The sequence below is a fragment of the Coffea arabica genome, chromosome 3c (assembly GCF_036785885.1).
Source record: "Coffea arabica cultivar ET-39 chromosome 3c, Coffea Arabica ET-39 HiFi, whole genome shotgun sequence".
NCBI lineage: Eukaryota > Viridiplantae > Streptophyta > Magnoliopsida > Gentianales > Rubiaceae > Coffea > Coffea arabica.
This window is the reverse complement of record NC_092314.1, coordinates 11,893,800-11,918,507: the sequence shown is the minus strand read 5'-3', so window position 1 is coordinate 11,918,507 and position 24,708 is coordinate 11,893,800. Positions and strand designations below refer to the sequence as shown.

The following is a 24,708-nucleotide window of genomic DNA, read 5'->3' as shown; positions in this document are numbered from 1 at the left end:
TCACAAGCCTCCCATGAAATTTTAGAAATATCCCATACCTTAGGCCTTTTTCTGCTTTTTGTTGGTATGATGTAGTTTATACACTTTAGAATGACATGTCCTTGGAGATGCTTTTGATGTAAACATTCCGACCATAAAATGCTGTTCGACAGTCTATATCTCTTGTAACAGTGTAGCATATAAGAAATGGACTGCTATAGCATTCAAAACTAGAATAGCTAACCTTTAACGCATTCAACTGCAAGGAAAATTATGTTCTATTTTTACATGATCAGATTTTTATTCAGTACAACCTCTGAAGAAACCTTTAACGCATTCTTCTTATAACTTTACTTGCCTAAAACCTCGAGACAATAGTATGACGAAATTTATTGGAACAAATACGTCACTCAACTGTCAATATACTGAAATCCACCCTCAGGCACATAGCTAGAAGGAATTATTGCCATAACAAAGATATGTCTTCATGTCCTCTTCCAGGTTGACAAAGGTGGAGTTTCAGAAGTTTGCCAAGTAACAAGGCCAGGCCCATACCTATCACCCTTGACTCCTGCAGAAGCGATGGATTCAAGTTCCGCCATTTCCTCTGCAGACAGTTTTACAGACAAAGCTCCTATATTCTGATTGAGGTTCTCAATCTTGGTAGTGCCCGGTATGGGGCAAACATCATTGCCTTGGTGATGGACCCAGGCCAGTGCTAGCTGTGATGGAGTACAACCCTTCCTTGAAGCAATGGCATTGACCTGCTCGTACAAGTTCTTGTTGTGCTCCAAATTCTCTGCTTGAAACCTTGGCATATACTGCATTGTATGAATTTCAAAATTTAAGCAACTATAATGCCAGAAGACGTTACGAATAACTTCAGGGGAAAGAAACATCAATTGTAGAAGGTAGATCCTGCGATACATTTCCCATTAAAGAGGAAACTATAATGCAAGAAATCAGAAGGGAGTAATGAACAGACGGTACTAATTACTTCAAGATGATCAGAAATATTGTTTGAAGGGCACAAGTTCAGGGGAAAGAACAATGCATCAAGGTGGACTGAATACTCCCAAGTAGGAATCATCAACTGTTGGAGTTAAGTTCTGAGATATATTTCCCATCAAAGAGGAAACTTAAAATACAAATCAACTATGAAGTATACTTCTGAGTTCTGACCAATGAAACTCAGTTTTAGGATTAATGGTAAAAGAAAAATGATAGTTTCACAAGACAACATAAGTTCTGTGCCTGAGACTAAATGATGAAATTGAAGTCTAAGGCCCATTTCCCCTCAAAACAGTAAAGAGACTTTTACTTAAAAACTGGCATAGTTTCTTCCTGTTTTGACATCTTAGGACGTCTTTGCACTTTAAAATTCAATACCATCCATTGCTTGCGATTGTTGTCCTCTATATAAATTTCCAGCATGCAATAACAACCTTCAATTCATATAAGATCTAAAATTTGACAAAGCTAGTGCTATATCTTTTAATTTGAACTAAGTACCGAGGACACCAAAATCTGCATTCATTGAATCAAACTAAAGAGTTCAAGACTTGTTCAAGAAGAAAACAAAAAAAAAACCCGTTGAATTGCTATGCTTAATAGAAATTTGATTAAATGTGATCAAGCAAGATTGCCACTGAGTGAGAAACTTATTCGAACTATAAACAATCTTTTTGGCTATGCACAAACCTTTCGGAAGTCACCTTCAGCCAAATTCTCGATCAGCTTTGGACCTGATGAGAAGAAACCTCGTCCAAGTGGACTATATGCAACAATCCCTATGCCAAGATCTCTGAAAGATTATACCAAAAACTGAATTGAGAACTTCATATTTCTTCTAGACCATGTAGAAAATGCAGCAGAATATACGCACTACCTGCAAGCGGGAATAATCTCTTCCTCGACATCTCTGGTCCACAATGACCACTCCAACTGTACAGCTGTTATTGGATGAACAGCATGTGCTCTTCGAATTGTTGAAGCTGAGGCCTCAGACAGACCTATATACTTTATTTTACCCTCTTCAACCAGTTTCTTGAGCTCTCCAATCTAGAGAATTTCAATGGACAAGAAGATGCGAAGCTGATTTATTACATTCAATACTTAGGCAGATAATCGAAATATTACGTGGAACAAGTAAAAGTTGCACTAGTTCAACGAAGTCTTGGACAAAGTATACGTCAAACTGAAATCCCTAGTTGATGAAAATGGCAATAAGCATCCAGTGATAGTTCTCTATGTACAGCCCAACGGATGACTTAGTTCTACTGGACCATGCCAACATAATGCTCCTCCAATATGATTACATGACATTGTTGACTTATATATATAATAATGGCTGTACGCAGCAATTATCAGTTGCCAATTTTGCTTGATTTCCTTTATACTTGCCTGTATTTTGAGTGATTAAACTGCAAGAAAGTTTCTTCCTAATACTCAGGGAAAACAAGACAATTCTTTGCTGACTACATGAGAAAAAGAAGACAGAGAAATCGTTTCATAAAAGCTTAATGTAAGCAAGCTGCTGAAATCTTTGAATTGCTTGGAGAGGTCAATGAGGCAGTTGCAGTTGGCTTTCACAATTAGACAAAAAGCTATACTCTGAACAAAATGAGTACCATGTTTTTAGATATTGACTAAAAAACGTCTATCTGCAGTGCTTTTGGCACCGACTGAAAACGATTGACAAGGTAAGTAAATAGTATATCTCAACTGGATAGCCTATCTCAAATGAAAAAGAATGCTCAGGTCTCTTGGTTCTAAACGAAAGCTGTATAATGTATAGCATGATATCAACCTGTATATCCCTCAGCAGGACTGTCAAGCTAATATAAGACATTTTCATTGTTTTCACTTTTCAGGATGCCTTGTGCTAATTCAGCAATACCATACTGCAGATTAGCCTAGACCATAAGGTTGACTAACTTTTCTGTGCAATTTTTGAAGAATTGAAACGGACATGAAACTGAATTATTCTAAATTTGGAGTTGATCAAACTTTTGTTTCATCAAGAATGAGGTGGAGCTAAAAAACAAGAAAGGCAAAATGGAGCAAACCGTGACTTCAATGGGCACACGTGTATCGATGCGATGTTGATAATAGAGATCAATGCAGTCCACATCAAGCCGCTTCAAACTCGCTTCACAACAAGCCCTCACATAGGCTGGATCACCACATACATCAAATTTCCCATCCTGATAACTGATTGCAAATTTTGTTGCTAGCTCCACTTTCGCTCTTATTCCTTCCTTCAAGGCCTAGAACCATGATTTCATTATGTTAATCATCAAGGACATACACATTAATGCATGGTATAGCAAGCGGATTTTGTGATTTCATGGATTGCACAGTCCTTCTGGAGTTTTTCCAACACTTCATTGTTAAGGCTATGCCACTTCTTTGTGTGGCAAAGGATATGAAAATTATGTAATCCTTGGGGTTTAGAAGTCTGATACTCTTAAAGGAGCCAATCCATTTTCTTTTTCTTTTTGTTTTATATTTCTTCAACTTAAATTTACAATCTAGCTCTGTCATTCACAAGATTTGAAGCAATCTAGCCTAATTGTCATTCACAGAATCGTGTACATGCACATTAATACAAATATAGGGAACTGATCAATGTAGATTAATTAGTGCCCTTTTAGGAACCATTTGGATCAAAGGAAAGGATAAATAAATAAATAAAACATCCTAGTAAAAAAGAAAGGAAAGGAGAGTAGAGGAAAATAGTTCTCATTTGTCATATTTGGATTAGATATGGATGGGAAAGTAAGAAAACCAAAATATTTACATAAAATATTTACATAAGTTGCTTAACGATAAAAGGAGGTTTGCATAGAATGACAGACATGAAAGGAGGAACTTTGCTTAACGATAAAATATTTACATAAGTTGCTTAGCCAAACATTCCTAGCGTGCTGTTGCATACCACAATTCATATCTAAAGCAGGTTTCACAAATGGCAAGTTCTACAGATATGAAATACATGCTTACTCAAGTTTACGTAAAATTTTGGGTGCTTGAGGCATTTTACTAGAAAATCATGAACTAGATTGATAGGGTATAATTTGTTAGTAATTTTATTATTAATTTCCCCTTTCATCCCTGATAAATATTGTGTTAATTGCTAATATTTACTCATATTTGGTATCTGGACTTAATTTCAGGAATGAAGCAGGAAACTACCAAAAAGGAAGGACTTTATGGAAAATAGGGAGACTTCTAAGGACTTCAATTCTTGGGCCCTTGGAGTGGTGGGGACCACAAGCTAGTGAAAAGCTAATAAGTCATTTGGGCTCTTCAAAGAAAGCTACGGAAAGAGACTTGGAACAAGAAGTACTTGGAAAGCTTTGTCCACATGTGCGGGGACCACGGATAAGAAGCATGAATCATTTGGACTCTAGGAAAAGAAACGTACAAGACTTTGAATTTGGTGTGGGGACCACTAGAGATAGCATTAGACTTCCTTTTGGCTTTAAAAAGGGAGAAACGTACAAGAGAACGGGGAGGAATGAATCACTAGTTTGAGGTTTTTAGTTGAGTTTTGAGTTTTCTTTTCTTAGCTCTTTCGCATGGTTGTTCTCCATTAATGGAGAACTAACCTCTTAATTCAAGTCAAGGGGACAACTGAAGATTTGGTTCAACAATTACTGTGAGATCTAATTTATTTTAATTGCTTCCTTAATTTATTTATATTTATATGTTTCCTGCTTTTAATTGCTATAGCTCGTGTGAGTGATTGAATAGATGCGCAATATTTAATTATTCACATAGGCTATTTTGCTAAATAGGGATAATTGAATCCGTAATTGTTCGTTATCTTTATCTCAGTAGCAACTGGCGTAATTGAGTTTATGTCAGGGGAGCATACGATCTAACTTAAACAAACCCCCGTAGCGTGTTTGTTAGTTAGGATTGGGCCTTTCTAATTATTAATGCAATCTAGAAATTAAATCCTACGGTCGTACCTAGGGTTGTTTTTGGGTTAGAGAAATAGTTAACGGTCGTACCTTAACTATCGAGAAATTAAGGAAAGGTTGGTTGTTTATCGCGTGCATGACAACTATAACTGGTCTATTAATAAATGTGGAATTATGTGTGAATCAATGATCAGTGTCTGAACCATGTCTGAAGTGTACCCTTGGCTAGAGTTTTCCCTTAATTATTTCTCTTAATCAATTATTTTCTGCAGTTAATTTATTTAGTTAGCATTCAATCCAAAACCCCCCATACTTTGGACTCTAGAAGAAACGAATTATCCCCAGTCCCCGTGGATTCGACCCTACTCACCGCTATATACAAAATCTGTATTTTTCTCGAGTAGGTATTTATTATTGTACAGGTTCGGCACCTGTCAATTTTTGGCGCCGTTGCCGGGGACTGGCGCTAGTTATTTGTTTCTTTTTCAATTCATCTTGTTTACATTCTTTTTTTTTATTTAGTTTATGGTTTCTTACACTCCGTATTTTGGTGATATACTGGATTTTATTTCCGGGGAAGGTAATGAGGCTAGTTTTTTTGTGAGGTCTGCATATGCAGAGGCACTAAACTCTGTTAGAGAAAGAATGGCTGCTGCAACCTGTGAAATTTGTTATGCCAGGGATCATTCAACCGGTATGTGCCCCGAATATCAAGACTACCTGAGTGACTATCTCAAAAAAAAATTTGGAGATTCTTCACCTCGATCTCAAACGTGGTATGACCCTTATTCAAACCGGTATGATCAAGGATGGTGGGATAACTCCAACGTTAATTATGAAGAGGGGCCAATGAGTTTTCAGCTGCAAGAGTCTCAACAATCGTCATTCATGTCAGACTTGCCCTCACAGACCATCAATGACTCTAAGAAAGGTGAGAGTGCAATTATCCTGACAAGTGATATGGAACTGCAAGAGTCTCAAGAAGGAGGATCCAAAGATACAGTTGAAAAGGAAGTTGAAGCGGAAGACATGAGACTCCAACATCAAATTATTCAAGTGAATGAATCCAGTGAACAATTTCCAAATGCGGTGACATCTTCTCCACTCCTTAATCAATATTTTCCTAATTCCTCCTCTTCAATTCCTGTTACTGAAATTGATTTTATTATACCAGAAAATCTGAAATTTCATGACAGGAATAAGTTAAGAGTGGCAATGAAAAAATATCTTGAACCGATGAATGCGTGTGGTGGAGGAGTGAGTGGAGAATGCAGATCATTGTTGACTTGTTTAACGCCATTTACTAGTCCATGGAAGCCCGTAACTCGTGTGCTCAAAGATTACTCCATCTATGAGGGTTACCAGGATCATATTGAAGATGAAGCATTGAAACGAGCCACAAGATTTTATCCCCCGTGAACAAGCATAGCATGTCTAGCCAAAGACATTAAAGAAAGGCGCTACTTGGGAGGCAACCCAATTGTTTCTTTTAATTGTTTGTTTGATTTCGTGTGATAGTTTAAATATATTTCCCTTGAATTCGACTGATTTTGGGTTTCAGTTTTCGTTGTTGCTAATATGTAGGTGGCATTTCCTCTTGACGCGCCCGCGTGATAAAGTGCAGGAAGGGGTCAAGATTCAAAAACGCGACTTGAAGTCGCGTTTACCTGCACAGTCGCGTTTCCATTTCTGCAAGTTTTGTGCAGGAAACGCGACTCAGAAAACGCGAGTGGGAGGCGCTTTTTGCAGTCACGTTTTCATTTCTGCAAGTTTTGTGCAGGAAACGCGACTCAGAAAACGCGAGTTAGAGGCGCGTTTTCAATCGCGTTTTAAGTCCTGCAAGTTTTGTGAAGGAAACGCGACTTAGAAAACGCGAGTTGAAGGCGCGTTTTCAATCGCGTTTTATGTGGCCCAATAAAGGCTTCAGAAACGTAGGCTTTGAAGGCTCGGATGGTCACTGTTGACACTAATGTCGCCGGCATGGCACAGAGTATAGCGGCATTTATGCAGCAAGCCGGTTTCCCTCCGCCGTTTCCGCCTAACCCTCCCTTGTCTGGACGACTTCAGGGAAGTACCGTTGCCCCTTCCCTTTTTCTGCTATTATCTTTTCGCATTGAGGTCAATGCGTCATTTTAGGTGTGGGGGGGTCAGTTTGGGTGCTGGATATTTTCAGTTTTTCATTTTTTTATTATTGTTTTCCTCTTGTTTTCTGTTTAGGTGTTGTTCCTTTATCCCTTTTGGGTATTTTTCCCTTGCTGTTATCTTGGTGAATATTTTGGCAGCTCATTTATTTATTGCTAGTTGTAGTTTACACTATGAATTGAGTTTCGATGGCAAGTAAGAGCATGCTGTCTTGGTGAATTTTTTTTTGAGTTTAACGACTTGGTGCAATTTATGGCTAACTTGTTTAGGCAATGTAAATATTTGGCTGGCATTGTTGTGTGGATTGGTCTCCTGTCTACCTTAGTTCTCCATATTTAGGACATGACGCAGGCTATGATCTTTAATTACTTGATATTTTGGTGTTTATTGGTGAATAACGTATGGCTATACTCCGCTAGTGTCGCCACCCAGTAACCGGGAGTCTTCACCACAAGTGTCGGCTCTCGCGTCAAAAAGTGGCGATATCTATGAGTAAGTGGTCCTGGAGCAGTGAAAAGTTAAGTAACTGGGCTCTTTCATCTAAAAATGTTAGAGTTCACGTCAAAAGATTTAAACAGCTCGGGACTAAGCAATCCAAAAAAAAAAAAGGGAAGAAAAAGGAAAAAAAAAAAAAGAGAAAAGAAAAAAAAGGGAAATCAAACAAAAAAGAAGAAAAAAAAAAGAAGAGAAAATCAGATGTGGAGAATATGTGAGTTTATGATCATGTTAGCCTGCCGATCCTTGGTTCGTATTGTTGAGATTTTGGTTGCCAGTTGACTTAGTTATTGACTGTTGCTAGTTAGTATTTGGATTTCCTAAGCGAATTAGCCATGAATTGGACAAGTCTATGAACTTAGGAGCTAACCGGGAGAGACATGTCTTGACACTTTGTTACTAGATCTTGATTTTGGGTATAAGCACAGCTGGCTATGATAATGTGAAAGCTAGCCATTGTTGAGTTGAATTTTTCCCATGCTTGAGGGCAAGCATGATTCAGGTGTGGGGGGAATTGATAGGGTATAATTTGTTAGTAATTTTATTATTAATTTCCCCTTTCATCCCTGATAAATATTGTGTTAATTGCTAATATTTACTCATATTTGGTATCTGGACTTAATTTCAGGAATGATGCAGGAAACTACCAAAAAGGAAGGACTTTATGGAAAATAGGGAGACTTCTAAGGACTTCAATTCTTGGGCCCTTGGAGTGGTGGGGACCACAAGCTAGTGAAAAGCTAATAAGTCATTTGGGCTCTTCAAAGAAAGCTACGGAAAGAGACTTGGAACAAGAAGTACTTGGAAGGCTTTGTCCACATGTGCGGGGACCACGGATAAGAAGCATGAATCATTTGGACTCTAGGAAAAGAAACGTACAAGACTTTGAATTTGGTGTGGGGACCACTAGAGATAGCATTAGACTTCCTTTTGGCTTTAAAAAGGGAGAAACGTACAAGAGAACGGGGAGGAATGAATCACTAGTTTGAGGTTTTTAGTTGAGTTTTGAGTTTTCTTTTCTTAGCTCTTTCGCATGGTTGTTCTCCATTAATGGAGAACTAACCTCTTAATTCAAGTCAAGGGGACAACTGAAGATTTGGTTCAACAATTACTGTGAGATCTAATTTATTTTAATTGCTTCCTTAATTTATTTATATTTATATGTTTCCTGCTTTTAATTGCTATAGCTCGTGTGAGTGATTGAATAGATGCGCAATATTTAATTATTCACATAGGCTATTTTGCTAAATAGGGATAATTGAATCCGTAATTGTTCGTTATCTTTATCTCAGTAGCAACTGGCGTAATTGGGTTTATGTCAGGGGAGCATACGATCTAACTTAAACAAACCCCCGTAGCGTGTTTGTTAGTTAGGATTGGGCCTTTCTAATTATTAATGCAATCTAGAAATTAAATCCTACGGTCGTACCTAGGGTTGTTTTTGGGTTAGAGAAATAGTTAACGGTCGTACCTTAACTATCGAGAAATTAAGGAAAGGTTGGTTGTTTATCGCGTGCATGACAACTATAACTGGTCTATTAATAAATGTGGAATTATGTGTGAATCAATGATCAGTGTCTGAACCATGTCTGAAGTGTACCCTTGGCTAGAGTTTTCCCTTAATTATTTCTCTTAATCAATTATTTTCTGCAGTTAATTTATTTAGTTAGCATTCAATCCAAAACCCCCCATACTTTGGACTCTAGAAGAAACGAATTATCCCCAGTCCCCGTGGATTCGACCCTACTCACCGCTATATACAAAATCTGTATTTTTCTCGAGTAGGTATTTATTATTGTACAGGTTCGGCACCTGTCAATAGATTTTCTTTCCCTCTGTTTCCGTCTACTTTTGTATGGAAATGATGTCTGAGCAAAACAAAATCCATCCATTTCCTTTTCTTTCCGTTTCATCTCCTTTCCCCTCTCAAAATCAATCCAAACACAATCCGTCCATTTTCTTACCTTTCTTTTCCCTTCTATTCCTTCATACAATTCTCTTTTCATAATCTTTAAAACTTACTCTCTCTTATCAGAGAAATAGTAAACTTTCCATTAATTGATGAAAGTTTTAACTTCAAGGACAAAAATACCAATTTCATTATGACGTCGAATTTTGAAGGGAAAAAAAAGAGAAAATAAAGAGATGGTAGAAAAGTTCTAAATCCTTCATGTCACGTGGCTACTTCTAATGGGATAGAGCTATTCAACATATACGCGTGTAGCTACAAGATTTTGAAATCCTTCTCTTCTCAACTTTGTTGCACGTTTGACAATTGACACCACATGGATGCCATTGTCGGAATATTGAAAAATTTGGGTGACTGAGCTATATAGAAAACTATTTATAAAAAAAAACTCTCAATATTTTTCAACCACTTTTTTTTTCTCTTACAAGTATATTTTTTCAAGAAAGAAAAAAAAACTACAATAAAATTTTCATGAACCACCTCCAAAAACGCCAAACCAAACAAAGTCGTTTTTATGTTATTTCCAGCAGTTGGGACTTTTGATTGGTGCCTTAAAAGAGTCTAGTCTTTTTGGTTAAATAGTCTAATAAAATAAATATAATTTACACTTAACCCCTTGTAATAATTCACTTGTCTCATTTTGCTACTTCCAATTTTATTTATCATCACTTTGCCCTTTCCTATTTTCCGCCCTTGTTTGCTTCCCTTTCCTTTCTTTTAGAAGGTAACATATCTCAATGGTAGAGATAAAACTTCAATTATTTTGATTCCTGTGTACGAGAAAAATATTATTAAATGAATCAAAGAATTCCTTACCAAAGAACAACGAGACGAATTGAAAGTTAATTACTATTATACCCTAAACACGTTTGCTTGGTTACCTAATAATTATAGGCCCTGCTTGACAACTAATTTAGCACTTAAAGTTAATGAATTCAGATCTTAATATGTTCAGAAGCATTTAAAATCAAATTTGAATATTTGAATTAATTAAATGACACTGAATTTCTTAAGCAACACTTACTCCAAAAATAAGTGATAGAGTTGTTCACTTATCATTTAGTGTGACATGCACTCAAACGTATCAGATTTAGTATTTAACAATTTAATAACTTTATGGATTCAAACTTTAGATTAAATTTCAGTTTTCAAACTTCAAATTTACCAAATGCACCCATAGAGAATTATATTACTCATGTTGCCTGCTCAAATGAATGTTTAACTAGCAGAATTTGTGTAAATATACAACGCATAGTTCATAATAAATCAATAACTTCATAGCAAAAATCATTTGATACAAAATTGCACCAAAATCAAAGTCAAAGTAATTCATTCCATGTTTATAAAGGAGGACAAACTGAAAAAGCAGTAACATGAAAAAATGAAGAAGCAGAAAAGAAGAACAATGTCCTATTTGACTAATAATACTTACAATTTAAACAAATGGAGTTTAAGTGCTGACAAGCAAAATTAAGGGGGCACAAAGGGAGACAAGTTTTGAAGTGCAGGGGGTTAAGTATAAATAAAATATTTACAAATATGCTCTTTAAGAAATTAAAAGTACAAGAGTTTATGCATAGCGCACAACAGCAGAAAATTTGCAAATATGGTACCTTGCCAATGAGTATTTCGTTGGTGTGAGGTCCATAGATATCGGAGGTGTCAAGATGGGTGATACCTCTGCTAATAGCATGGTGGATGAGTTTGATCATATCAGGCTCGGGCTTTGACGGCCCGTAGGAGCCTGACATGCCCATGCAGCCCAGCCCTTGAGCTGAAACTTCAAGACCTTGCGAGCCCAGCTTGATTCTTGGCACTTTCACTTCATCTGACGCCGCCATTTTCCGACAAAAACACAAGACAGAGGAAAGAGTTGAGTGGAGCAGAGTTTATTGTTTAGTAGCTGAGACCTGAAGAAGAAGTATGGACGGGACTGATGAGGGATGCGTGTGGGGATCATTCTATGGCAGGCACGGTTTGACCGTGCCTACCATAGGAACGTGCTCAGAAATAGGCACGTGCACGTACACTGATGATTAATGTAGTGAACCGTAAGGGAAAATGGACACTGGAGGCCACACGCGCATGAATTAAGCGTAGGGAGGAAATGATTTCGGGAATAGTTAATATTCCCATTTATCATTGATTTGAAATTCTACTTATTTTTTTAATTTTTCGCATGTCGTTTAACAAGAAAAAAATAATATTTTATTATTATTATTAGATTAATAGAAAATTCAAATTTATCTTTTTAACATTTAGTAAAAATGGAGTTTAAATGTATATTTATTTTTAAATGAGTATAAATGGGTCAGTCCAATCAATCAACTATCCACCAATCAAATGAATTTAATTACGTACTCACTTAGACCCGTTTAAATTTTAATGGGTGAATTTGAACGGGTTATTAGTAAACGGGTTTGAACAGATCAATATAATTGGATTGTGATTGTATATGAAATTATGAATTATGAATATCTATGAAATGATTTATATTCTTGCAACTCCTTATGTATGATAATAAATGTCATGAACTACAAGTTGCCATTGCCACACATTAATATTATATGTTACCGGTTAAATGTTATATTGAATAGTTATTAACATACATAGTCTATGTGTGAATGCAATTGTCTCTAATTGAACTCAATTGCTGACTTGGCATTCTCTCATTGGCTGATTGGTGGTAGTCCTCCAATTGATTCTAATTTGATGAGTTGTTGCCCTCTGATTCGTTCATTGGTGGTAGTCCTCCCAATTGTTTATGAAGATGGTGATGTGGCGAGTTTTGATTGGATGGGAGGTGGTAGTTTTCTAATTGCATGTAGGATTGTGCTAAAATTTAGCCTTTTTTTTCCCTTTCCCAACAATAAATTGTGTTAACAAAAAATTGGTATCCCAATTATTCACAATTATCAATGCTTTTTTTGGTTGCCAAATAAATCACAATTATTAATTATTATTTTTTATTTATTGTAATAATTGCTTATGCTATGCTCTAGCTGTATTAATTATTATTATGTTATCTTTATTATGTTATGCTTTTCTTTTTAGCCATTTTCTTTGGCATTTTCTCTTTTCGAGTTTTCGTTTTAGTCATTTTTTTGGTGTCTTTCATGCAGGTGTTTTGTTGATCTCCTGCTCAGAAAAAGCAATCCATATGCTAACTAAAAAGATCAGTTGTTTAAAATAGATTTTTTCATCTTTAAAATGTCTTTCTATTTGCTTTAGTTCTTCCAGTTCCCTTTTCTTCATTGGTTTTCAGCACTTGATGAATTAATACATTTCTCCTCTGGGAATCTAGAACTTCCATGCCAAGTTAGTCATTGACCAAAATTTTGAGTTACACTAGCAGCACTAAGAATAATTTGATTAGAGTTCACACTGATGTTCCTGCGCCTGATATGGGAACAAATGCACAGGTCAGTGCAAAACTGGTTTTCAACAGTATGATATGATTGGAGTACATATCTAGGTGACATTTTTGTTTTTGGAGAAAAATATAGTGATAAACACAACATTGTCTATGAAGCTCATCCAATTAACTGGATTGGAAATGTCTCGCATTTGAGCGGACAATGGCTTGGATGAGTACTATAAATTTCATGGCTATTCACCTGCAATAGTAACTGGAAAACCTGTAGTAAATTATCCAATTCCAAATGTATAAGGATCAATGTGCTTCTTTGATTTCTAAGATTTTGAACCTCAAAAAATTTCAACTTTTATTTATCGCAAGATATTCAAATTCTTGGGTGACATGATCTTGGTGGATCCCTCGGCAGAGATGCACCAACAGGGAGGGGAGTACTCTTTGCAACTAAAGCGCTGCTTAATGAATATGGAAAGAGTATCGCTAGGCAATGATTTGTTGTACAAGTAGCACTACTGGGAAGTGTACCTTCAGTTTATAATATGTTCGAATACTGTGGGATGCATTTGTAGTTTCAAGTGTACCTTTAGTTTCTGATATGCTCAAATACTGTGGGATGCATTTTGTTGAAACTACAAGCTCATTCAAAGAGCCTTCCTTGAGGACTTAGAAGTTACATCACAAAATGTCTCATGACTCGTGAGAAGAGAGAGCGAGTTAAAAAGTCAAAAATTATCGAATGTCATATGATCATAGAATTTTCTTCTTGATTTCAGGGATTTGGTAATGTCGGATCCTGGGCTGCTCAACTTATCAGTGAACAAGGGGAAAAGGTAATTCGCGCAAGTGATATAACAGGAGCCATAAAGCAGCACGGTAAGGGAATTGACGTACCAAACCTATGGAAGCATGTCAGGGAAAACCATGGAGGGGTGCTGACAGTGTTGATCCCAATTCTATTTTGCTTGAAGACTGTGATATTCTTATTCCAGCAGCCCTCGAAGGTGTTATCAATAGGTGGTTCTTCTAGCCTTAACATAGATTTTGTCCGACACTTGGTATCTTGCTTTTATGTGATTTTCTTACTTACAATACAAATGGACATTTGAATTGATTAAAGGGATAATGCAGATATTAAAGATAAATTTATACCAAATTTGCATCACTATACCTTTTTTGTATTTGTTCGTAGCTGTTTGTTCTGTTTGGATCCTGTCATGAGTTGCTTCGACTATTCTTTTTTATATTACTGACCTTTAATTTTTTAGCTTTTTCCATACACACATACATATATATGTGGTTTGTGCTTTGTTGCATGATGTAGGACATTTGTAGGCATTTTTTAAATTATTTTTGGGAAAAAATTTAATGTGCAATAATAAGAGTTTTTTAAATATGTTGTTTTCATATCATGCCGGGTGGAATTTCTCTTTTTTTTTTTGATACAGTTTAATATGGTCGAATTCTGATTTACAGATATAATGTAGAGGTTTTTGTTTGTTGATGATTGCCTGGGCTAAATTTTGTTTACTTCTTTGATGTCTAATGTTTTATGTGATAGAAATTTAGGAATCTAAAAAATCTAAATGTTTGTTTATCTCCATAGCGCTTAAGTGCCCAGAAGTTTTAGTATTTACTAAGTTTCCATAATTTTGACGTTTTTCTCTCCATTTTCTGCTTTAGAGATTAGTTATTTTAATATTTGCTTTGTTTGCATTGCTAATTTGCTCTTTTCCTCTTATTAAAAAGGAACAAAAGAAACTATTGCCATCACGAAGAGATCTCCCCTCAAATTCTGGTTTTTGACATTGACTTTCTTTTCTTTTCATTTTCTTATTTGGGCTTTTGCTTTGAACTCACCGAATTTGTGATAGTTACTCTCATATTGGTAAGAAACTTTGGCCATGATTTTTTTTATTTGCTCAAAAGTCACCAATTTTTCTAGATTGAGAATGATTCTTCCTTACACTTATCCTATTTCTTTCCGCATGTACAAAGAAATGTAATTTTTGTTTCCTTTTTATTATAAATTTAGCTTACCTTACACAATAAAATAAAATTAAAATTAAATAAATGTTTAAGTTTACATGTTCCATCTTATTTGTTTTGCAGATTAAGCGAAACTTGAGTACTGGTTGCTTTTTGTTGAGGTCGGAGCAAACAATGAAAATTTCTCGACTTTTCTTTTCTTTTTTTTTTTTCCCTTCAATTATGTTATAAATTTGCTATTCCATGTTATAGGAGCCAATATGAGGACTTTGTCAAGCTAAAGTGCATGATCATCTATCTTCATTTTTTCTCCTCTAATTTCTTTTATTTCTAGGACAAGTAAATGATTATCCAACTCAATCATGCAAAAGTTTACGAACAAAACTATCAGTTTCTCCTCAAATATATCTTTCTTTTTTTTATTTTCTTTTCATTGTATCCAAAACAAGGGACATCTTAATAATCTCAGTAATCTATTGATTATATTATCATGCATTACCTTAACAAATTACTTATTTTCATTGTTTAATAAAACTACAAAAATATAACCACAAAGATTTAAGTTCATTTTTATATAATTTTTCATACTTAATATCTAAATTTGAATAATTGGTCATTTTTGGGCAAGGTTGAAAATTACACCGTGCGAATCCTCCTAGTGCATGTAAAGTGTGTGAAAATGCTTTGATATATGTAATACTACAATTACATGGTACAACAGTAGAGTAGCTGTGACGCCCCCACTTCTCCCTAAGGCGAACCAAAGGGTATCCGCGGAACGCCTGCCCAACTCTCGTCAGGACTCAAGCAATCACCATTCAAGCTTATAGCGGTGCTAGAAATCAACAACCAGAAAAGATAAATACAATTAACGCGGAAGCGTTCAAGCTTAATGAGATATAACAATCATCAAATTCTTATAGCGGGTTTCCATAATACAACCCAAAATATATAATATCCCAAAAGTCTAGACAAAAGAGTTGGAACCCTATTACAAGAGTACACAAAAGAGAAATTCCTCCGAATCTCACTCCAAGCCCAAATCCTGTTAAGGAAAACAAATCTACAGGGTGAGCAAAACGCTCGTGAGGCCAAGAACACACATGTAAGCACATTGTTCAAGTAACAACCCCAATTTAACAAGTAAAGCGACAATATTGCAATAAATAACAATTCGAGTGGAAAAGTAAACAGAAACAATTCAAGGATATCGGAGCTCTCAGAAGCTAATTTCCACTTACTTTGCCAATATCATTCGTATACCTTCCCGCGATGACACTCCGTCAACCGGGTCGGTATTTCCATTCCGTAGATCACCACTTACTTCCCTCCGTCCACCGTGCACCTCCCGGGCCCGCAAGACATTTATAAGGCGATACTCCACGAGTATGCCAAGCAAGACCTCTCATTAGGTCGAGCTTATTTATCTCATGGCTTGCCAAGGTTCCCGACCAATCCCATGCCGGCTCGAGTCCAAGTTCGGCCTATGAGTTTGGGCGTCCCCCATTTTTATTTGAGAGTCAAGGAGATTCACTCCAACGACGTATGCAGCCATAGCATACCATTTCATTTCATTCAATCATTCAATCATCTCATTTCATTCAATTAAGCCATTCATAATTCATTTAGTACATTTGAATCATGAGTCATTTATTTCAAATAAGAATGAGTGCGGTAAAATACACACTCGCCTCTATTTTCAAAATCTCCAAACAATCATAACAATTAAGCATGTATCAAGTATTCATACACTTGACACTCATCAATATAAGTAATGAGGAAGAAATGTCCCTCAGAGCTTTAGGCGTTCACTGTGGGATCCTCTTGAAGGTTCTCGTGTGCGCCTGAGCAAATAATAATAGACTATCATTCACAAACCCCCTACTATTAAAGAAGATCATACCACAGTACAATCTTAGAAAGTCTCGTGAAACGAGCCCAAATTATTCTAAATCAAGGCTCTCAAGTGGGGTTTCAAAGTACAGGAGAAATTTAGTTTTCATCTTGGAAATCAAGTATAAAATGTTCAAGTAATATCGAAGGAATAAGGAGTACTTGAAAAAACTCCATTTCCTTGGAATTCGGAAAATTTCAGTTTTGATACGATACATTAGAAAAATCGTATCTCACGCTTTACAAGTCAAAAATTGGAAAACTTGGTACCGTTGGAAACCTCTTCCAAGGTACTAAAAGTTCCTAAAATACATTTTTCTAAGATTCCAAATGAAAAATATTCAAAAATAAGCTCAAAGTCGCTGTTTTGTTTCATAAGGCAGATTTAAGTTGGTTTTTGGCCAACTTTGAAAATTCGGCAAAATTCACTTAATTGGAACTAGCCTTTGAAATTAGGAACTCTATTAGAGTCGCAATCTAAGTTTACAACAAAATAAGCGGAACGAGAAACGGAGTTTTGAGCACTAAGATATGGCAATTCAAAGTTACCAAAATTCCCTTGTGAAACAAGGGTTTTCCAAACTCGAGTCATGAATCTTGGTAATTTAGTCGAGCAGTGAAATGGACTCGGATTAACACCAAGTTTGGCAATATAATACTCCTATATAAAGGGTATCCCTCTATCAAATTTCATGGAAAAATACCTTCGGGAAAGTAGTCAACCAAACATCCAAAGTTTCGAAAAATCCTAAGGCAAAACTGCCTTGAGCTTTTTTTTTTGTTTTCCATTCCAAAACATTTGACCAAGGAAAATCCTTCAAACATGGTTCATTTGTGTGGGAAAAACCTAAGGAACATTCATGGTACATTTGGTAAGTGTTTCAATTCCAAGAAATTCAATTGGCAAGTCTACACCAAGTCTAGCATCAATTCTGCCCAAAATTTAGGGTTTTCAAGAACAAGGCAGGTTTCGTATTTTGATCACAAATCACTCAATTCAACTCGGAATTGAGCATGGGTGGTGGCGTTGGAAAATGCATTCATGAAACTATAATTTCACAGAAGAAATCGTTCTGAAATTCAGCACACAACTAGCTCAAATTCAAGCCTCAAGTTGTAGCTTCTGAACTTCGTTCCAGGAAAATAGAGAAACATGACAGTCATCTTTAAACGGTTGGTACGGAATACTCGGGTGGAATTAGGAGTTATATTTTATACCATTGGAAATCTGGGAATGTCTAGTTTCAAATGCCACTGACGGCACTTGATTTTGACATCGAAGCACAGAGTTATGGACGAAACAAGAAAGCTGTCTGAGCATTACGGGAAAATTTTTCCAGGTTTGCTAGCTGTGCGAGATTAATCCATTTGACCAACCAAACCTCAATATTTTTCGATGAAACTTTATACAACATCTATACAACAGATAAACATCATATACAAACCATTAAAACCTCAAAATTCTGCAAAAAGAGGCACAATCATAACAGGGGCAGAATTGGAAGCTTTACATCCATGCACTCCTTGAAGTTTATACTAGCTATGCACCATTAATCTACCAATTTGAGCACTAAACCAACATTAAATCCATCATCAAGCATCATATCAGCCATCAACCCAAGAGTGGGAGTTCATAGAGCCCACATTCAAAATTTTCCAACAATAACAAGCCACCCACATGAATATCTAAGCTCATAAGTGTAAATCAACTTCCATAGACCAAGAATTTGAGAATTGATCGTCACTTACTTGTGTTGGTAAACAAGGCAGAATTTTGGCCCTCTCTTAGCTCAAGAAAACCGTGAAAAGCTCCCCCTTTTTGCAGCTTAATATGATCTCCAAGTATTAAGCTAAGTGTGTGTGAAATTTGGAAGGAATTGGAGATGATTTGTGCAAGATTTTGAGATGAAAAATGATGAACTCCTTGGGTTATTTTTGCAGCTGATGGCCGGCCACTTTGTGAGGAAGAGAGAGAGTGTTTTGATCTGATTTAGCTTCCTAAGAAAGCTTTATTTGTGTGGCTAGAATTGGTGCAAAAGTCAACTCTTCAATAGTGCGCGTACGCGTGCGTTTTGTGCTCGATTTCTCTCGCGTTCATTTCACTAGTGCCCTAAACCTCCAATATACTTATAATCATATTAATATTATTTACTCTTAATTGTCCCAGAATAAGGGTCTAAAGTCCCCCAATTAAATCGCGCGTGTAAAAACGCGTATCTCCAACTTAAGCGCGATAAAACGAAACTTCCAAGAAATTCTTATAACGATAGTACTAATAACTATCACTTGAATATTTAAACATAGAAATACTTATTTTAGAACCATTGTACAAGTCTCCAATTTTCCCAACTTATGGTATTTCCAAATCAGCTAAAATCCCTAATCGCGTATTCACCATATTCACTTAATGAGCTTCCAAAAATTAAATTTTGAAACGAGACACTTTAAAAAAAATATAACGAAACTATAAATCCATGTAATTAGATTTAAAGAGGTTAGAAAATAATAATCAGAGTAAATGGACAATTAAATATTTAAATATGCTCGGAATGGATTTTAAAAATAATAAATTTTTGCGAGACATCACAGTAGCTGCTACCTACCGAGCAATCATCGCTCAACCCATTTTTATTACTTTTGTAGATTTTGGATATTATGAGTTAGTCTATGTCCAAAACCCAAAAAATGATTTCTACTAAATCTTTAGGAGATAGGAATTAGTAGTATAGTTGTACTTCGCTATACTATAATAGTTGATACTCGCACATGTTATCTCTACTTGATGTTTAGCATATGAAATCCTCAAATATTTATAGGTTATTTCGAATACAAAGTTATACCGCACTATAATTAGTTCCATTAATGCTATTACTTTTTAAGTAAGTATTTCTAGTTTAATATTGTCTTGTCCTTGAGAAATATAACAGATGTCTCGTTACTAGCACGTGCGAGAAATATAACAGAGCAATGAGGCGTGACAGCTACACTATTTTTTTTCCCCCAAATGATAACAAGTATTCCTTTTTTTTTTCCAAACTATAATATTCAGAAGTACAATAGATAATTTTTAATGCATACTGCAAGGAAAATTACTATATGCTTTTACATGACCAAATCTTCATTCATTACAATCACTCTTAAAACTCCATTCTTCTTATTATAACTTTACATGCCTTAACCCCCGAGACAATAATATGACGAAATTTCTTGGAACAAATACATGCTACTCAACTCCCAATATAGTGAAATCCACCAACAGGCACACAGCTAGAAGGGATTATTGCCATCACAAAGGTACGCCTTCATGTCCTCTTCCAGGTTGACAAAGGTGGAGTTTCAGAAGTTTTCCAAGTGCCAGCGTCAGACTCGTATCTCTCACCCTTGATAGCCGAAGCAATAGATTCAAGTTCCGCCATTTCCTCTGCCGACAGTTTCACAGACAAAGCTCCTATATTCTGATCGAGGTTCTCAATCTTGGTAGTGCCAGGTATGGGGCAAACATCTTTGCCTTGGTGATGGACCCAGGCCAAAGCTAGCTGTGATGGGGTACAACCCTTCCTTGAAGCAATGGCATTGACCTGCTCGTACAAGTTCTTGTTGTGCTCCAAATTCTCTGCTTGAAACCTTGGCATATACTGCATTGTACGAATTTCGAAATTTAAGCAACTGTAATGCCAGAAATTCAAAAGGGAGCAACACGTGTTGTCTACAAATGAAAACATTACGAATAACTTCAAGATGATCGATACTATTGCTTGAGGCGTACAAAGTTCAGGGGAAAGAACAATCCAGTAAGGTGGACTGAGTACGCTAAGAAACATCAATTGTAGAAGGTAGATCCTGAGAAACATATCCCATCAGAGAGGAAACTCGAAATAGAAATCCAATACAGTTTCATACCATCTGGACAGTATTATCAAGTGAACTTGTGACCAACCAAACTGTAGAGGATGTATATGAAAAGGGAAAAAAAACAATTTCAGAGGACAATGTATAACTTTTGTGCCTAACACCAGATGATGCCATTGCAATGTAAGTCCATTTCCCCTCAAAATTGTGAAGAGAATATTACTAAAAAATGCCATAGTTTCTTCCTTTTCTCATGTCTAGGATGTTCTTCCACCATAAAATAGAACACTCCCACTGCTTGTGATATTTGACAATGCTATTGCTATCTTCAAATTCAAACTAAATACAGAGCACACACTTTCAATCCTGTCTGTACAAAAGGTTCAGTTTCTAACAATGCCAAAAACTGCATTTATTGGAATCCAACGCTAGAAGACTTGGTGGATAGAAAAAAGCTTGTTGTGCCGCTTTGTTGGACAGAAGTTAATTAAATTAGATAGTTTCAGAAAAGCTCCACCAAATTATTGGACATCAAAGGGATATTGAGCAAGATTGCTACTGACTATGCTACACTAGAAACTACTAATCTTTTTGGATATTCACAAACCTTTCGGTAGTCATCATCAGTCAAATTCTCAACCAGCTTTGGACCTGAAGAGAAGAATCCTCTTCCAAGTGGACTGTATGCAACAATCCCTATTCCAAGCTCTCTACAAGATTACACCAAAATGAACTTAGAACTTCATATTTCTTCCAGACCATGTAGAAAATGAAGCAGGATAAATGCACTACCTGCAAGTGGGAATAATCTCTTCCTCGATATCTCTGGTCCACAATGACCACTCCAACTGTACAGCTGTTATTGGATGAACAGCATGTGCTCTTCTAATTGTTGAAGCTGAGGCCTCGGATAGACCTATATACTTTATTTTACCCTCTTCAACCAATTTCTTAAGTTCTCCTACCTGGGCAAAATAGAATTTTTGTAATGGACGAGAAATTTCCCAGCTGATTTTTTCCATACTAAGGTAGATAATTGAAATTATACATGCATAAACGAAAAGAAGAACTAGTTCAGTGCAGTGGCACAACTTTGACAAAGTATACATCAAACTGAAAGCACTACTTGACAAAAATGGCAACAAGCAGCCAATATACTTCTCTAGATGATGATGATGTTAACTCACAGGTTGACTTAGCTCTGATATCATTATACCACATTATACAACATTATACAACTTTCTTGACTTCTTTTAAACAGACTAATGGCTGCACACATCAATTGTCAGTCATCAATTTTGCTTGATCTCATTCAAACTTACCTGTATTTTGAGTGATTGTACGATATGAAAATTTCTTCCTACTACTCAGGAAAAGCAAAATATATTTTGCTGGCTACACCAGGAAAAGAACTTACATAAATCGTTCCATAAAAACTTCAATTTGATAAAAACTGAGTACCAATCTGCTGCTTTATGCACTGAATTAAAAGAAGTGGCAACTGAGAACTGACAAGGTGGATAAATTAGCATATGAATACTCAACCAGATTACATATTTCAAATGAAAGAGAATACACAGGCCTTCTCGTCCTAAAGGAAAGCCATAGAATCTATAGCATGTCATATCCATTGGTAACTCCCTCAGCAGGGCCGTCAAGCTACAATTTTTGTGCCTACAAGACTAACACTATGGTTCTTTTTAATTTTGAGATGCTGGTGCTAAATGAGCTTTACATTAATGCAGACTAACATGCATAGTACACCAATTGCATTTTTTAAGAATTTTTTTTTTATTTTTGTATTTTTGAAGCAATTGCAAAGGACACGAAACTCAGTTGTATGCCTATATTTGAAGTTGATCAAACTTTTATTTAATTAAGAATGTGGAACTTAAAAACAAGAAAGGAAAAATAGAGCAAACCGTGACTTCAATGGGCACATTTGTATCAATGCGATGCTGATAATAGAGATCAATGCAATCCAAACCAAGCCGCTTCAAGCTGCCTTCACATGCAGCTCTCACATAGTCTGGATCACCACGTATACCAAACTGCCCACCCTCATAAGTGAATGCAAATTTTGTTGCTAGCTCCACTTTCTCTCTGTTTCCTCCCTTCAAGGCCTACAACCATGCTTTCATAACATCAATCACCGAGGACATACATATTATTGCATGTTATAGCAAGTTGATTTGTGATCCATGCATGGCACAAACTGTCAGAGATTTTCCATCCTTTTCATTTTTAAGACTATTCTACTTCTTCCCATTGAATATGGTAGCATGCAGAATGAAGATTATGTAAACCATGGACTTTAGAAGTTTGATTCAGTTAAAGGAGCCAATCCCTTTTCTTTTTTCTGTTCTTCTTTCTGTTTCTTTCAGTCTATCTTTACCATTGATAAGATTTGATGCAAAACATGAACATAGACAGAGAGTCGTACACATGAACCTGAATAAAAAAGAAAAAAAAAAAAGGAAACTCAAATCAAATTATTAAGGTGCAGTAAATAGTGCCCTATTAGGATCCAAATGAAAACATCCAAGTGAAAAAGAAAGAATAGGAGACTAGAGGAGTACAGTTTTCCTATTGCCCTGTTTGGAAAGTAAATTATCTAATACTGGTAGTTTTCAGAAAGACTTCCCAGATAGTGAGAGTTCCTACGCATTCACTAACTACAGGTTTGTTATTTTAATTGATTATATATTCTAATTTTGAATAATCAATTTTTATGACGCTTCAGATTACAATTTTTTTAATAACCAAAAAATCTGAAATTCATAATTGGCCAAAGCACAATTTTTGCTGATTCTAATTATTTTTTATAAACACTTCCCATAATCAAATTTTGCAAAATCTAAAGCAACCAAGAACAAAGTCAAAACTAAAAGTACAAGAGCTCATGCATACCGCACAACTGCAGAAAAATGCAAATAAATATGATTAAAGTCACCTTGCCGATGAGGATTTCGTTGGTATGGGGTCCATAAGCATCAGAGGTATCAAGCAGGGTGATGCCTCTGCTAATAGCATGGTGAATAAGTTTGATCATGTCGGGCTCGGGCTTTGGTGGCCCGTAGAAGGCTGACATGCCCATGCAGCCCAGCCCTTGAGCTGAAACTTCAAGACCTTGCGAGCCCAGCTTGATTCTTGGCACTGTCACTGGTGCTGCCATTTTCAGACAAAAAAGCACAGAGGAAAGAGTGGAATGGATCAGAGTTTACTGTTTTGCGAGGGAGGAGTGAGGAGGAAGGAGGTGGGGATGACGGAATAATATATAATAGTGCGGTAGGAACATGCTTTTGTGGATAAGATATCCATCGTCGGCGGGAATCGGTGTGAACTGTGGAGTAGGCCCGGGTTGATTTATGGCCTTGACAAAAGACATGTCAAAAATCAATATTCAAGAAAATATTCTATTAAAGTAGCAAATTTTACCATCCACTAATTGCCACATTAATTATTTCTTCAAAAAAATTCAAATGGATGCTTGATGCACCTGTCCGATCTGATGGTGATTCTGTTCCCATCAACTTTTTGTAGGTCCAGTTGATCCTCTCTTAATTAAATTAGAATAAAGTATTATATAGATATAATTGACGATTAATCAAAAAAAATATTCTACATAAAGAAATTGAAAAGGAGTACATACAAGTGCGGTTGGATGGGCATTATTTGTCAAAAAAATTTATTTAATTACATCATAAATATATTTTTAAATTTTTTTTATCTTATATATCTCAAATCATAAAAAATGTTACAATAATTATTTCAAATAATTTTCTAACCAAACACAATTATTTTTTTTTTCATATCATGTACTTTTCATATTATAATATTCGTGCACCCTTATTTGATATTCATGTAAAGTCATGACATTGATTGTGATCCACACCAATTTAAAATAGTGAAGATTCGTTGAGATCAAACACAACTGTGTGAGAAGTATTTTTTTTTTTCCAAATATTAATATGTTGTATAATCCATTAGGAAAATTCTATAGTCTTCTTAGGATACCGTTCCCTCAATGCGTATCTTTCAACGATGATAGTAACCCATAATTTAAACGATTGAAACTGTAACCATCT

The 24,708-nt window shown here is 35.9% G+C and overlaps 2 protein-coding genes, 1 long non-coding RNA gene and 1 pseudogene across 3 annotated transcripts; 1 reads left to right on the top strand and 3 right to left on the bottom strand.

Moving 5' to 3' along the window:
• Positions 1 to 158: 158 nt before the first annotated feature.
• LOC113736486 (auxin-induced protein PCNT115-like) lies at positions 159 to 11,502 on the bottom strand. Its single transcript, XM_027263502.2, has 5 exons — positions 11,130 to 11,502; positions 3,048 to 3,248; positions 1,868 to 2,040; positions 1,681 to 1,783; positions 159 to 800 (listed from the first exon to the last, which is right to left on the bottom strand). Exons 1-5 carry the CDS (start codon positions 11,355 to 11,357, stop codon positions 465 to 467), a joined length of 1,041 nt encoding a protein of 346 aa, XP_027119303.1. The 5' UTR covers positions 11,358 to 11,502; the 3' UTR covers positions 159 to 464.
• LOC140037810 (glutamate dehydrogenase B-like) lies at positions 11,440 to 15,006 on the top strand (annotated as a pseudogene).
• Positions 15,007 to 15,681: 675 nt separating this feature from the next.
• On the bottom strand, positions 15,682 to 18,735 carry LOC113734658 (uncharacterized). The gene is made up of 2 exons (XR_003459337.2): positions 18,521 to 18,735; positions 15,682 to 15,923 (listed from the first exon to the last, which is right to left on the bottom strand). It is a non-coding gene; the product is annotated as an uncharacterized lncRNA (long non-coding RNA).
• A 1,041-nt stretch (positions 18,736 to 19,776) lies between these two features.
• LOC140003982 (probable aldo-keto reductase 2) lies at positions 19,777 to 23,964 on the bottom strand. The gene is made up of 5 exons (XM_027261286.2): positions 23,574 to 23,964; positions 22,543 to 22,743; positions 21,413 to 21,585; positions 21,228 to 21,330; positions 19,777 to 20,406 (listed from the first exon to the last, which is right to left on the bottom strand). The coding sequence occupies exons 1-5, from the start codon at positions 23,793 to 23,795 to the stop codon at positions 20,074 to 20,076; spliced, it is 1,032 nt and encodes a 343-aa protein (XP_027117087.1). The 5' UTR covers positions 23,796 to 23,964; the 3' UTR covers positions 19,777 to 20,073.
• Between the last annotated feature and the right edge of the window lie 744 nt (positions 23,965 to 24,708).

Coding starts and splice junctions, on each gene's coding strand:
- LOC140003982 (XM_027261286.2), bottom strand. CDS start 23,795: ATGGCAGCACCAGTGACAGTGCCAAGAATCAAGCTGGGCTCGCAAGGT. Junction 21,331..21,412: donor GAGATTATTCCCACTTGCAG/GTAGTGCATTTA, acceptor GTAATCTTGTAG/AGAGCTTGGAATAGGGATTG. Junction 20,407..21,227: donor CTGATGATGACTACCGAAAG/GTTTGTGAATAT, acceptor CGTACAATGCAG/TATATGCCAAGGTTTCAAGC.
- LOC113736486 (XM_027263502.2), bottom strand. CDS start 11,357: ATGGCGGCGTCAGATGAAGTGAAAGTGCCAAGAATCAAGCTGGGCTCG. Junction 2,041..3,047: donor GTGTGCCCATTGAAGTCACG/GTTTGCTCCATT, acceptor GAAATTCTCTAG/ATTGGAGAGCTCAAGAAACT. Junction 1,784..1,867: donor GAGATTATTCCCGCTTGCAG/GTAGTGCGTATA, acceptor ATAATCTTTCAG/AGATCTTGGCATAGGGATTG.